The 15,880-nt window shown below is 38.0% G+C and overlaps 1 protein-coding gene across 1 annotated transcript; it reads left to right on the top strand.

Annotated features, from left to right (window-relative positions):
- Positions 1–3,409: 3,409 nt before the first annotated feature.
- LOC144655165 (uncharacterized) lies at positions 3,410–5,668 on the top strand. Its single transcript, XM_078515372.1, has one exon. It carries the CDS (start codon positions 3,550–3,552, stop codon positions 4,219–4,221), a length of 672 nt encoding a protein of 223 aa, XP_078371498.1. The 5' UTR covers positions 3,410–3,549; the 3' UTR covers positions 4,222–5,668.
- Positions 5,669–15,880: the final 10,212 nt, after the last annotated feature.

The raw sequence follows: 15,880 nt of genomic DNA, 5'->3' as shown, positions 1-15,880 counted from the left end.
GCTAGGTTAGGGATTAGGGAAACTTTGACAAAGTGCAATGCTGATAGCTGAAAATGTGTGTGTGAGTATCCTCTCTGTGTGTTCTTAGTTTGGCGCAATAAGTATTATTTTTCTTGCTGAATTTGGGCTCAGCTCAGCCGTCAAAAAGTTCTCTGAAAAAGAAAATCTTACAGCATGGAGTAGCCTGCGAACATAGAAGTATTTCCGGCGAAGAGAAACGACAGCCGGAAATACGTCTGCACTCGCAGGCTAAGCAAGAGAGCACTTCATGGTTCATGGTCAGGTACTCAGGTTCATGCAGCCTCGTCCCCAGGCCATACCGCGCTATGCGAGTGAGCGGAGGAGGACTGGAACCGAGCGCGATAGCGCGAGGCCTGGCACAAAATGGCAAAAAAGTCCCAGTTTAGCGAGAAAAAGTCCCAGATATAGCTCGACGAAAATATACGTTTTTCTGCGAGGAAAAGAAAATATTTCTGGTTCATGAGGAAACTGCATCCCTTTTGAACATTTGTGGACTATTTTAGATGGTGGAGACGAACTGTAATGCCGTTTTTTTCCTGCCTTGCAAAATGGTATTGGTCGTATTTAATAGAGTTAAGAAAATTATTCTGTTATCATTGTTTTCGTTCACTACTCGTAGTGATACATGGGTCTACATGTATCTAGAAGTTCTTTGTGGTAAGCAAATTACGTTCGCCAGGTACTAGTAACTGTGTTAGTTTTATTTAAACCTGAAAGGCGTCGATCTCAATGTTTATAGAGCTAGGGTCGGGATTTTCGACCTTTGTTGTTTACAAATTTATGTGCGAAAACAAAGAAACAATTCAGCTTACTTGAGAGAAGAGGGCTAATCCCCCGATGCATGTATTAAAGCTTGTCATTGATTACCTGTAATTTTTTATTTAGCTTTTTAGAGAAAGAAAAAAAATAATCTAACTCTCGTAAACCAAAACTTTATTTTGATCTTGATGTAGCCTGTCTTTTTCTTGTATACTCTGGCTCATTTCATTAGCAGGAGATGTTAATCCAAATCCTGGGCCATGTTCAGGTTATATATAACAAGTATGCTTCAATCATTTTCGTCAATTCAATGAGCTTATTAAATAAAAATTACAGCTGGTCATGACTTATTGCAGATTCCAAGTGTGAATTGATAACATTTCCATTGTGTAGCACCACTAAATAGCCAAAGGTGTGGAAATTTATTTCAATTTCCCTCAGTTGCAGAGTTAGCATTTCAGCTGAAGTTTATATATTTTGCTGCCAATTTTCGTGTAGTTTTGACAAATTTACCTGCTGAGATGTTCAAAAAGAAACAGAAGTGCACTGCTTTCCCCTTTAGACAAGGTACATACTGCATCATTGTAGACATAGCTCGTTTAACAAAGTATGATTCTTCTGCTATTCTCTCTGACATTTACTTGCAAAGAAACACATAAACACAATATATATATATACTGTGTTTATATGTTTATTTGCAAATAAATTAAAATATCAAAATATATAATGTTTAAATATTGTTTGAACCGCTCCAGAAAAGCTGGTTACTGGGGCTTTTGGACCAGTTTCTTTTTAATTTGTGAGCCCCATTCTGCATTTTTGACAGCCCAAAAATATTTGTATTTTTCCTCACATGGGTACACTGGCTATTTTTCCCATTCCTTAAACTACCACCTTTTTAACTCCTACTTGCAGAGATATTAAACTGAGCTTGACTGACACACACACACACACACATAAACACAGTACAGTATACAAAAGTATTTACATGTATTCAACTCTTGCAATATATACTAAAACTAGTAGTTATTGGAATTTAGGGGAGTGCATTTGGTAGGGTGGGGTGATTTGGGGAGGAGGCAGGGAAAGCTGGAGGCAGTGGAAAGTGTTATATTATGTTTTCATATTCTCTTGATATTTGAGGTCTGCCCATAGAAAATGTATGACATTGCCAGCTGATGAAACCTGATCTGCTTGTACCAACCCATCTTTCTAAAGCATAAGAGAAGAATAAAGCCTTTTGATTGATTGTGCCAAGCTAAGTGGCTAAAGGTCTTTAATGAATCCAAATAGAGTACATTGTATATCTAGAAGATACTCTGGATAATGTTTGTATAGTAACAATAGTAACAATATAAATATAACATTAACTAACAGTAACAAACGACTTTTAAACTGAAATGAAGCCATTCTAAACATTTTGATACCAGTCCATTCGGAACAGTTTTTTGTTTCCTTACAATCATAATCTTGTCAATGCTTAGTGGCCGAAGGGAATTTGGTATGTTATAGAGTCTCACAAGTCTGAAGTTCACAAGAGAGAAGTTGAATCTGTTAAGCAGCTGAGTTGACACATTACAACTCGGTATCGTCACCAACAGTAGGCGAATTGCAGCGTTTGTTTCCCAGAAAACAAACCACTACACAGCTTTCTAATTTTCTGATAAGTAGCTTTAGTCATATATTTCGCTACTGATACTTCGAATAAATAGTTACAACTTCACTTACCTTGGATAAAACTGCGAAAAATATTCGAAAAAGGCGAAGGCAAAGGAACAAACAAAGCACACACGAAAGCACAGTTGAAAGTACTGATGGATATCAGCTTTGAGCCTTTTATCTTTTCACCGCTGTTGTTGTTGTGTTAGCGAGAAGCGAAAATACTCATCATACAACTTTCCACGAACGACCACTATTCTATCTCCGTTCACCAAGACACCAACAGAGAAATCGATCGATAGAGACAGCTTCCATCGCCAGTTACATGTACAGTTAGTGGAACATATTCTTTAAGCTCTTTAAATGGTAAAATTTGCTGCGCATAAAAATCGACATTTAATTTTTCTACCTTAAATAAAAAATCTCCAATTACTTCACGAGTTTGCTGGCAGACATGGATGAAGGAATCCCAGCCTAAATCTGACGCGTTTTTAAGTTCTTCAAGAAGTTGACTGAAGTTCAATCGTTGGACAGGCTCCGCCATATTGGATTTGCCGTTTATTGCCAGGCGTCCTAGGCGAACTTCCCTGACAAGCTTGGCGGGTGACGTCACATCCAAATTCGCCGAGGACGACTGGGGACGAGGCTGAGGTTCATGGTTTTCAGCACGCGGTATTTGCGTGTCAGACGCGCGTGCCAACTAAGCACGAGCGCGACGCGCGCGTCATCTCGTTTAGGCTTGATTTAATCACTCCGATTTTCAAAATTTAACACTGAAAAAGGACCATGCCAGAAACTAACATATTGGCAATTTGGCACAATTTATTGTCATTTCCAACTTTTGAAATAGAGTTCGGATCCCGGCCTCTAAAGCCCGAGCGCGCGCCCAAAGAACGTGGCTACCTGATTTTATGCATGTCAGTCACGCAACCATGCTTGATACTGCCTTTTATGGTCCAATATTTACACGCATGTTCGACGCAAATATATTGCGTAAACGTAAATTGGGAGTAGTTATTGTCGTGTTTCCGTTCAAAACAACATGGTTGTATAAGAATTGCAAGAAGGTAAAGAAAGTAGCAATTAGTATATTTACTGGCAAGTGAAACTATGGGCTTCGAATGCAGCAAAACACGAGTTCTTATTGGTGTTGTTGTGGCAGTAATCCTTTTGATTATTGGCCTTGCTATCGGTTTGAACGTCAAGAAATACCAAGCTGAGAAGAATCTGCCATACGCAACGGAGAAATGGGAGCTACCAACTAATTATCGCGCTAGAAGACCTAAAGGTATTGACATTTACAAAGACATGCTGTATTTGTCGCCCGACGGAGATGAAATTGGTCACGCAAGGAAGTGCGTCTCTTGCACCTGGACCGTTTACATGTTGAACAAGAACGAGGAGATAGCGGTCGTGGTTAAGAAGAAAATTTGGAGCTGGACGGACAAGTACGACATTGAAGAACAGTGGAAAGCCAATTCTACAAGATACAGGATGGAATATAGCTGGGGCGGGTCAGGTCTATTCAAAGAAGCTTACGTGATCGAGAATTCGGATGGCGAGGAAATTGCAAGCACGGATCGTTTTCGTTTGGAGTTCGACAAAACGATCACCGTCAAAGATAAGGGTGGTACAACGTTGGGAGTCATAAAAAGACCGGCATTTCAGTGGTACCCAACATGGGAAATAACTGTAAACAACAAAAGTGTTTTACCGACATACATGTATGGAGCTATTGCGACCGTAACTACATTGAGGGAGGCAGAAGATAACGACAAATAAAGGGTTTGTAGAATAATTTGCTCCCCCCGGAAGGGGGGGGGGGCTTCCCCAATCAATTTAAAAGTAAATCTGGAACATTAACATGATTCACCACATGTTTCACCGATGTTTTTGACGCTTTTTTTAAAAAAAGGATTTTAAAAACTAGTGGTAACCACAGGTTAGAAAGTGCGGGCCTTAAGCTGACGCACTTAGAAAAGGTACTGGTACAAGAGTGTGTAATTTTAGATGGCAGTGTCGATAAATAAATGATAAAATGGACAAAAGACAATTATTCAGAGTAACGCGTCACGCAAGGAATGCATGTTTTTATCGTTTTGGAAGTGTAATCGAGCACACGGTGTGAATTGAGATGTTATTTTTCTCAGTCGGTAAACTTGCTATGTTGTGCTCGCCTTTTATTAATGATAAATCACTGGACAAAAGGCAATTATTCCAAGTAACGCGTCACGCTTAATTGCCGCTAGATTAGGGTTGCGGGCCTCTCTTGGGCCCGCAATTAGGGCACTTTCCATCTTTCAGAGCTAGCAGGTTGTTCAAAGGGTGGATAACGCTATCCACCGAATAAATCGCTATGCAGTGGAAGATAACTGTCATACAAAATCTTCGCTATCCACTGAATAGTGATTTATCTGGTGGATAGCATTATTTACTCTTTGAACAACATACTGGGGCCTGAACGAAAAGAGGCAATTAAAATGCGAGAGTGCCTTGCCCAAGAACCAGCATCCCTCCAACCAATCAGGGCCGTACCTAGGATTTTGTGTCTGCAGGGGGCAAACTCCGCAGTTTTCCCATTTTTTTTTAGTTTTCCTGGCGGGAGCAACTGCCCCCCTGCCCCCCCCCCCTAACCCCCCACTATGTATGACCCTGCCAATAAACTTTGTTATGACCTAGTAATGGAATGGATCTAGGGAAGGGGGCTAGGGGGGTCCAGGCCCCCTCCATATTTTTGGTAAAATACATTTTTTAATGGTTTGCCCATGCAGCTAAAACAGTTTTGGGTGTACACACGCAAATAGGGGCCCCTCCTTATTTCAAGGTCTGGATCTGCCACTGTGACCCAAACCTTTTTGCTTGGTCTAAACAACAATAATTGCATGATTACTGTATTTATTTGCCTACAAGTCAATTTTATAAAGAAAAAAATTGGCAAGTATTTAGACAGTAAAGACATGGTAATTAAGTAACTTACTACAGTACATTTTAGTGCTGTTTGGCACAGAGGTAACATTTAAAATTTGTGCTTTTTGTATTCCATAGGAATTAAAGTTAATTATAAAAATTGTATTTGTAACTAGTTTCAATAGAAAATTGGTAATCGTAAAATAATTACCGGTATATATCAGTATTTGTAGCTTGTTTTGTAATAGAGTTGTTACTAGCTTTTTGTAGGTGTTGGGTTTTGGTGGACATGCAAATAAAGCATCAATTATAATTTTATGTATCATTTCTATATTATTGCTTAATAATCAACAATTATTCACCAAAGTGGCAGTGAATAGTGGTGGAAATCCACCACTTTCACCGACACTGAGGTGAATAAACCTATAGCAGAAGCAAAAAGCATGGCCATAGACCTTATGCAAAAATGGTTGTCATTCATTTCTGTTGTTTGGTCAAGTTTCTGAAAACGCTGATGGTGGCACTTAAATATATTATGCTATTTTGAGAGGTTTCAGTGTTTTGGGTTAAATGCCTGCAAATTAAAGTTATGACTCATTCAAATTTAAGAGATTTGTATGGAAAAAGTCACCCTGGCCTTCCTAGCCTCGTTTTCATGTTTTTGGCAATATAAATGCCCCTGTAACTTCCCATTAAATGAAAGTATAGCCTTAATTAAACTTTACACACTGATTTATGTTGACAAATAATTGCATTGGTTCTATTTTGTTTCTCTTCAGCTGCTTGGAGGTGAATAGTGCTTTGGTAATATCACCTCCGAGTTAGCTAGCCAATCCGAGCGTGGGAAAAGAACTACTCACCTGTGTGGTATATTATACTAAGTATTTATACTCCTAGCCCCAGTGAGTTATTCAAAAGGTGAATAGATGAATATATGACACTATCCATCTGGCCCCAGTTTCTCAATATGCTATCCACCAGATAAATCACTGATGCAGTGGATAACGAGGTGGGTTTTGTTTGACAGTTATCCACTGGACAGCAATTTATCCAGTGGATAGCGTTATTGAGCAACTTAACTGGGCCCAGATAAATCAGTATCCAGTGGATCAGTGTTGACAAGACATTAAACTATAAAAAAAAATTCAAGTGGATAGTGACTTATCTGGTGGATAATGCTATCCACCCTTTGAACAACTAGGGCCACTGATAAATCACTATCCAGTGACTCCAGTGGATAGGTTAAGTGTATTGTTGTTTTATCAACATTTAATACACTTAATGACTGCAGGTCCTGAGGGAAACAGTTAATTTTGTTTCCGAAGAATCTCAATGTTTCACGAGGCAAATCGAGCCGAAGGAAACATGGAGGTTCCGGGGAAACAAAATGATCTGATATCCCAAGGGACCATGCAGTCATTTAAGGGATTTGTTAAAAAGCACAACATTTATTAGAAAAACCGCAGTCGGTGGTCAACATTTGCGGGCAACAGTGCACTGTTACCATCTGATGTCATAGATTTTGCAATGTTGCACACTAAGAGACCTTTGGCAGGAAACAGTTTTATTGTTAGATGTCACGTGACCTCAAGGTAGGCAATGAGAGCACATGCTTTTGGGGAAAAAATCCAGCTGTGTGAAAACTGTCATAGTGATTTAATTATCCAGTGGATAACATTATCCTAACTGCAGAACAGGCAGTTTATATATAATTAGGTGGGGCAATATCCACCCTTTGAACAAGTTTCGAACAAGTTGGCCCAGTTAACAAAATATAGCTGTTGGTGAAGATTTCAACAGTAGTTGTTAATTGTATAGCTATGTTGCAATTTCTACATAGAGTCAACTCTCTCTTAACGGACACCTCCATAAGACGGACACCTGGTCATGGTCCCTGCCGTTTTTCAGTCATTTTACTGTAAGAAAACTCTCTGTAAGACGGACACCTCTCTAAGACGGACAACGGACACTTTGAAACCGCCAACGGACAGCACAAAAAGTTATTTTTTTTTTTAGTGAACAATACTTTAAAACTTGTTATCAACATATAAAATATTACGTCAGCGCCTTTAGAATACCACACTTACCAAAAACAATCCGCTAAAACGTATCACTTCTCTGCTTAGGTATATGGGCACCAAAGATTTAGTTTTCTACTTACAGTATTACTGTTTGTTATTGAAAAACAAGGCGAATTTCTGATATTATTTTTGTTCCACTTTATAGGTTTTGCTAACGTAAGCGACTCAAAACAGACGTGTATTCGTTGTGCATAGCCGTTTAGCTTTATCGTCTCAAAATTTCTGGTGTCACGTTAATATCACCAATACGCCTTTTATGGCCCTGGTTTGATTCCCGAACCCGGCGTCATATGTGGGTTGAGTTTGTTGTTGGTTCTCGTTCTTGCTCCGAGGGTTTTTTCTCCGGGTGCTCCGGTGTTCCTCCCTCGACAAAAGTCAACACTTCCAAATTCAATTCGATCAGGAATACACGCCTCCATAAAAAAGTAATTTATTATTATTTATTATATCTTTTATCTGATAGACCAAAATAAAACATTGAACTAAATTTACGCATACATGTTGTCAGGGCGTAGTGTACACAGGTTTTTGACCAGCCGAGCGCGCGTAGTATTTGAGATATTTTATAAAACTCGATAGAGCGATTTTCACTTGAGTGTCGAAAGTAATTCGCGTTTGCTTTGGTTTTGCATTACTACGCTTTGCGATTGGTTTAAAAAATTCGCGGCACTTGCTCTCCTCCTCTACGCGTTTTCCCACATTTCATGCGTTCGTCTGCAACGCAGGCTGGTCTGTCGCATACAACTGTACCCCCCCCCCCCCAAAAAAAAAAAAAAAAAAAAAAAAAAATTAAGTCTAGAAGCTCTAAAACGCGTTATGTTACATTTTTCAAGTTTTTTCTTGAAAAAAAAAAATCAATGTTGTTCAATTGGGAGTTATTTCCCCAACTAAACGAATTTTTTTTTTAATTTTGGGTTAAAATCTAGACGAGACAAGTGCCTCGTTTGCCTCTTGCTAGTTACGGCCCTGCAGACACATAATTTGTCTTAACGGTTATCTAATGCACCATTGTAAAAGGGACTATGGAACTGAGTTTTGAGAATCTATCAATCGGCAAATTGAAAAAATCGTGATTTAGACTCAAGACAAAACAACTAAATATACCCTTTTCTATGAAAAGGAAAAATATTTTTGCTTTTAAAGTCGAACACACCATGTTTTTGACAGTAAAGGATTACTTTTACATTCAAATTCCATGCACAAAAGCAACCTGAATGAATATTAAACTTTTGTGTAAGTCCATTAATGTACGTTTGGACTTGCGAATTAGGAAAGTGGTTTCGTCCCAGAAATGCGAGGGAAAAAAATAAAAAAGTTCGCTGAAACGTTTCTGAACCACAGGTATAAAAGCGAGTACTGAAAAACTATGTTTTATATGCTACACTCTTTCTAGCCGAAGGGCACTTTTCTGTTAGTTTCATGTTCAATGAATGTAATGAAAAAGAGACACTAATCCTACTGCTACAAACAATAGCCTTTCCTTTCCGTTTCACTGCAGTTAGTCGGTATTGGTTTGCTTTAGTTCAACTTTAGGTTCACTTCAAACTTTTAGACTAAAAAAATCATTTTTTTCTTAATTACTTACTTCAGTGACTTTTTTTTATTCAATGTTGTTGTCAACTAACTTCATTTAAATCACCGATTAGTTAAAGCATACCAATGGATTAGCGGAGTTTGTTCTGGAAAAGAGATTACGAAATGCTGATTTCCAGTAATTATAAAGACTACCAATTGGCAAAATTTTAATTTATCTCAAGTAAAGAAATAACTTGTAATCTTTCTAAGTCGTAAACATATTTTTTTTTTCTCAGTTAAACACGAAGGCGCGCCGTAAAGGGGGGCTTCCAGGGATAAACTGGGTTCATTTAATTTTCAATTAACGGTGAACGAGATAATTGCTGCATTGGATTTTTGAATAAACGATTTCTCTCTCTCATGATCAGTGAAGAATAAAATTTGCCGGTTTTCTTTGCTATAATTATTCGAAACCCCCTCCAAAAGTGAATTTTTTAAATGGTTTCTTGAACCATTTTGCTTAAAAAGAACATACCGTAAAATTCCGGTTATAAGCCCTGGGCTTGTACAACTTCGTAAGGGGTTTTGGGTGGGCTTATAAACGGAGGGGCTTATATCCGGAAGGGCTTATAAGCGGAATGAAAAAAACGTTTCGAAACGAGCCACGAAAGTGTTGATCGAAATACGTTTTTAAGTTTAAAATGCATCATAAAGCAACATTTAGCCCTGTTCAGTTCTGTCATCCGGCAGAGGGGGGCTTATATCCGGGAGGGCTTATAATCGGATGTATTTTTTTGTTGCCAGATAGATGGGCCTATAACCGGGGGAGCTAATAAGCGGGAGGGCTTATAACCGGAATTTTACGGTATGTAACTTGCAAACCAAGATAACATTCTAGGATCTTAGATCTTGAAAGATCACATTTAAAGTGCAAATTTTACTCTTTTCTAAAAATAATTTACATTTTACTGATGTCAAACTAGGAATTTTTAAATGTTCACAGCGGATTTGAAATTGTAAAAATGCACAACAATTTTGTAAAACTCCATCGTCCAACTGCAAAAATAAAATGCAAATTAGATGGTGTCGAAAGAAGGAGGAGGCGAGTCCCTTCTATAGTTCTAAGGATTTATTTCATAATCCATCAGTAACACAACTGAGCAGAAATTAGTAAGAATATTTTACTTCAACGTACAAATTCCTCTTCTTCTTCATCTGCTTCTCCTAAAAGTAAACTTGAGAAGCGCCGTGTTTTCCCCTTTCAGCCACTTGGTGATATAGTAAGTCATGGTAGGACTGCCGGTTCCAATCTAAAGTAGAAATTTTGTTTTTAACCCATTTCTCATCAACGTAGAAGACGTTTGCGAAACTCGAGCTTTATTCAAAAAGCGGCTGCTTTTGCAAAGTTAGCACAAAAAGGCGCGGCAAGCTATACCATGCACATGCCATTCTGCAAACTTTAAGAGATTTGTATGGAAAAAGTCACCCTGGCCTTCCTAGCCTCATTTTCATGTTTTTGGCAATATAAATGCCCCTGTAACTTCCCATTAGATGAAAGTATAGCCTTAATTAAACTTTACACACTGATTTATGTTGACAAATGATTTTTCTGGGAGTTGAAAATTAACAGCCGCCATAATTGCATTGGTTCTATTTTGTTTCTCTTCAGCTGCTTGGAGGTGAATAGTGCTTTGGTAATATCACCTCCGAGTTAGCTAGCCAATCCGAGCGTGGGAAAAGAACTACTCACCTGTGTGGTATATTATACTAAGTATTTATACTCCTAGCCCCAGTGAGTTATTCAAAAGGTGAATAGATGAATATATGACACTATCCATCTGGCCCCAGTTTCTCAATATGCTATCCACCAGATAAATCACTGATGCAGTGGATAACGAGGTGGGTTTTGTTTGACAGTTATCCACTGGACAGCAATTTATCCAGTGGATAGCGTTATTGAGCAACTTAACTGGGCCCAGATAAATCAGTATCCAGTGGATCAGTGTTGACAAGACATTAAACTATAAAAAAAAAAAATTCAAGTGGATAGTGACTTAATTATCTGGTGGATATTAATGCTATCCACCCTTTGAACAACTAGGGCCACTGATAAATCCCCAGGGGGGGTACTCCGGCTTGTAAATGACGGGGATGATCGAATGGAGGCAAAATTCAGGACCCAAAAAAATCCCTAAGTCTTCCGACATTACCCAAAAAAATCCCTGAACCAAAAATAACCCCCCAAAAAAATCCCTTGTCAAATTACCCCTAAATTGCCAGAAGGTGCAATAAAATAACACAAAGAACGCTGATATCCCAATGATCTGATATCTGATATCCCAATGATCTGATATCCCAAGGGACCATGCAGTCATTTAAGGGATTTGTTAAAAAGCATTTATTAGAAAAACCGCAGTCGGTGATCAACATATGCGGGCAACAGTGCACTGTTACCCTCTGATGTCATAGATTTTGCAATGTTGCACACTCAGAGACCTTCGGCAGGAAACAGTTTTATTGTTAGATGTCACGTGACCTCAAAGTAGGCAATGAGAGCCCATGCTTTTGGGGAAAAATCCAGCTGTGTGAAAACTGTCATAGTGATTTAATTATCCAGTGGATAACATTATCCTAACTGCAGAACAGGCAGTTTATATATAATTAGGTGGGGCAATATCCACCCTTTGAACAAGTTTCGAACAAGTTGGCCCAGTTAACAAAATATAGCTGTTGGTGAAGATTTCAACAGTAGTTGTTAATTGTATAGCTATGTTGCAATTTCTACATAGAGTCAACTCTCTCTTAACGGACACCTCCATAAGACGGACACCTGGTCATGGTCCCTGCCGTTTTTCAGTCATTTTACTGTAAGAAAACTCTCTGTAAGACGGACACCTCTCTAAGACGGACAACGGACAGCACAAAAAGTTATTTTTTTTTAGTGAACAATACTTTAAAACTTGTTATCAACATATAACATATTACGTCAGCGCCTTTAGAATACCAAACTTACCAAAAACAATCCGCTAAAACGTATCACTTCTCTGCTTAGGTATATGGGCACCAAAGATTTCTACTTACGGTATTACTGTTTGTTATTGAAAAACAAGGCGAATTTCTGATATTATTTTTGTTCCACTTTATAGAGTGTTTATAGGTTTTGCTAACGTAAGCGACTCAAAACAGACGTGTATTCGTTGTGCATAGACGTTTATTTTATCGTCTCAAAATTTCTGGTGTCACGTTAATATCACCAATATGCCTTTTATGGCCCTGGTTTGATTCCCGAACCCGGCGTCATATGTGGGTTGAGTTTGTTGTTGGTTCTCGTTCTTGCTCCGAGGGTTTTTTCTCCGGGTGCTCCGGTGTTCCTCCCTCGACAAAAGTCAACACTTCCAAATTCAATTCGATCAGGAATACACGCCTCCATAAAAAAGTAATTTATTATTATTTATTATATCTTTTATCTGATAGACCAAAATAAAACATTGAACTAAATTTACGCATACATGTTGTCAGGGCGTAGTGTACACAGGTTTTTGACCAGCCGAGCGCGCGTAGTATTTGAGATATTTTATAAAACTCGATAGAGCGATTTTCACTTGAGTGTCGAAAGTAATTCGCGTTTGCTTTGGTTTTGCATTACTACGCTTTGCGATTGGTTTAAAAAATTCGCGGCACTTGCTCTCCTCCTCTACGCGTTTTCCCACATTTCATGCGTTCGTCTGCAACGCAGGCTGGTCTGTCGCATACAACTGTACCCCCCCCCCCCCCAAAAAAAAAAAAAAAAAAAAAAAAAGTCTAGAAGCTCTAAAACGGGTTATGTTACATTTTTCAAGTTTTTTCTTGAAAAAAAAAAAATCAATGTTGTTCAATTGGGAGTTATTTCCCCAACTAAACGAATTTTGTTTTTAATTTTGGGTTAAAATCTGATCTAGACGAGACAAGTGCCTCGTTTGCCTCTTGCTAGTTACGGCCCTGCAGACACATAATTTGTCTAAACGGTTATCTAATGCACCATTGTAAAAGGGACTATGGAACTGAGTTTTGAGAATCTATCAATCGGCAAATTGAAAAAAATCGTGATTTAGATCAAGACAAAACAACTAAATATACCCTTTTCTATGAAAAGAAAAAATATTTTTGCTTTTAAAGTCGAACACACCATGTTTTTGACAGTAAAGGATTACTTTTACATTCAAATTCCATGCACAAAAGCAACCTGAATGAATATTAAAATTTTGTTTGAGTCCATTAATGTACGTTTGGACTTGCGAATTCAGTAGGAAAGTGGTTTCGTCCCAGAAAATGCAAGGGAAAAAATAAAAAAGTTCGCTGAAACGTTTCTGAACCACAGGTATAAAAGCGAGTACTGAAAAACTATGTTTTATATGCATTGCTACACTCTTCCTAGCCGAAGGACACTTTTCTGTTAGTTTCATGTTCAATCCCCTACTGCTACAAACAATAGTCTTTCCTTTCCGTTTCACTGCAGTTAGTCGGTATTGGTTTGCTTTAGTTCAACTTTAGGTTCACTTCAAACTTTTAGACTAAAAAAATCATTTTTTTCTTAATTACTTACTTACTTACTTCAGTGACTTTTTTTTATTCAATGTTGTTGTCAACTAACTTCATTTAAATCACCGATTAGTTAAAGCATACCAATGGATTAGCGGAGTTTGTTCTGGAAAAGAGATTACGAAATGCTGATTTCCAGTAATTATAAAGACTACCAATTGGCAAAATTTTAATTTATCTCAAGTAAAGAAATAACTTGTAATCTTTCTAAGTCGTAAACATATTTTTTTTTTCTCAGTTAAACACGAAGGCGCGCCGTAAAGGGGGGCTTCCAGGGATAAACTGGGTTCATTTAATTTTCAATTAACGGTGAACGAGATAATTGCTGCATTGGATTTTTGAATAAACGATTTCTCTCTCTCATGATCAGTGAAGAATAAAATTTGCCGGTTTTCTTTGCTATAATTATTCGAAACCCCTCCAAAAGTGAATTTTTTAAATGGTTTCTTGAACCATTTTGCTTAAAAAGAACATATGTAACTTGCAAACCAAGATAACATTCTAGGATCTTAGATCTTGAAAGATCACATTTGAAGTGCAAATTTTACTCTTTTCTAAAAATAATTTACATTTTACTGATGTCAAACTAGGAATTTTTAAATGTTCACAGCGGATTTGAAATTGTAAAAATGCACAACAATTTTGTAAAACTCCATCGTCCAACTGCAAAAATAAAATGCAAATTAGATGGTGTCGAAAGAAGGAGGAGGCGAGTCCCTTCTATAGTTCTAAGGATTTATTTCATTATCCATCAGTAACACAACTGAGCAGAAATTAGTAAGAATATTTTACTTCAACGTACAAATTCCTCTTCTTCTTCATCTGCTTCTCCTAAAAGTAAACTTGAGAAGCGCCGTGTTTTCCCCTTTCAGCCACTTGGTGATATAGTAAGTCATGGTAGGACTGCCGGTTCCAATCTAAAGTAGAAATTTTGTTTTTAACCCATTTCTCATCAACGTAGAAGACGTTTGCGAAACTCGAGCTTTATTCAAAAAGCGGCTGCTTTTGCAAAGTTAGCACAAAAAGGCGCGGCAAGCTATACCATGCACATGCCATTCTGCAAACTCATTTCGCATTTTACCCTCACCGCCTGAATACCGCTAAACCATTGTTACAAGTCATCATTCAGCTCACACAAAAAAGGGCTTAGTGCGTTTGATCGTTAATTTTGTTTTGACGCGAGACTCATAAGACAGCAGGCAATTTGTTTGCAAGGATTATCTAAAAGGGACCGGCCATTGAAAGAATGATTTTTGAGAATCTACCAATCGGCTCATCGCCTGAATATAACTAAACCATTGTTACAAGTCATCATTTCGTTCACACAAAAAGGGCTTTGTGCGTTTGATCGTTAATTTTGTTTTGACGCGAGACTCGAGACAGCATGCAAATTGGAAGCGCGGACCAGCCGTTAAAAGAATGATATTCGAGAATCTATCAATCGACAAAATCGTGATTTAGGTCAAGGACAAAGTCTTTGCTACGAAAAAAAGATGTTTTTAAAGTCAAATATACTTGTCGAATACACAGTCGAACACACAGAAAGATTTCAAATTCCATAAACAAAAGAAATCCGAATTGCCGTGATATTAAACTTTAGCTATGTTCTGAGACTTGCAGGAGAGAAGCGATGGAAATCAAGCGCTACTTTAAGGCAAATAGGTAAAAGTGAAAAAGTTCACTGAAATGTTTTAACCACAAGTATAAAAGCCGAACGGCAATTTCTCGTTAGTTTCATGTTCAACACATTGGTTCAGTTGACTGTAATGAAAACGAGACATTTTAATCCCACTGCGAAAACAATAGACTTCCCTTTCTGTTTTTTTCTGCATTGGCCGGTATTGGCTAACATTAGGTTCACCATAAAGTCACAAGGAAGACAAGCTCCGCTTTATTGCTTGTTAAATCATTGTTAAGAGTAAAAATCACAACTATCCTTTTACTTTTACTTCGGTGACTCATTTTTATTCCCTGTTGTTGTCAACCAACCTCAATTAAATCACCGATTAGTTAAAGCATACCGATGGATTAGCGGAGTTGGTTCTGGAAAAGAGATTACGAAATGATTTCCAGTAACTGAAGATTACCAATGGGCAAAATTTTGACTTATCTCAAGTAAAGAAATAACTTGCAATCTTCTAATTCGTAGAAAAACATTTATGTTTAAACGCAAGCACAAAGTCTTTTTTCAGTTAAACACGAAGGCGCGCCTAAAAAGGGGGGCTTCCAGGGATAAACTGGGCTCATTTAATTTTCAATTAACAGTGAACGAGACAATAGCTAACAGTGGATGATAAGTGCATGAGGAATATAAAATTCGCCGGTTTTCTTTCCTATAATCATTCGAACCCCCCCCCCCC

This window comes from Oculina patagonica, chromosome 5, assembly GCF_052425735.1.
Source record: "Oculina patagonica isolate OP01 chromosome 5, crgOcupat, whole genome shotgun sequence".
In the NCBI taxonomy this organism is placed as follows: domain Eukaryota; kingdom Metazoa; phylum Cnidaria; class Anthozoa; order Scleractinia; family Oculinidae; genus Oculina; species Oculina patagonica.
Note: the sequence above shows the minus strand (reverse complement) of the source record. Positions and strands in the feature narration are given on the sequence as shown.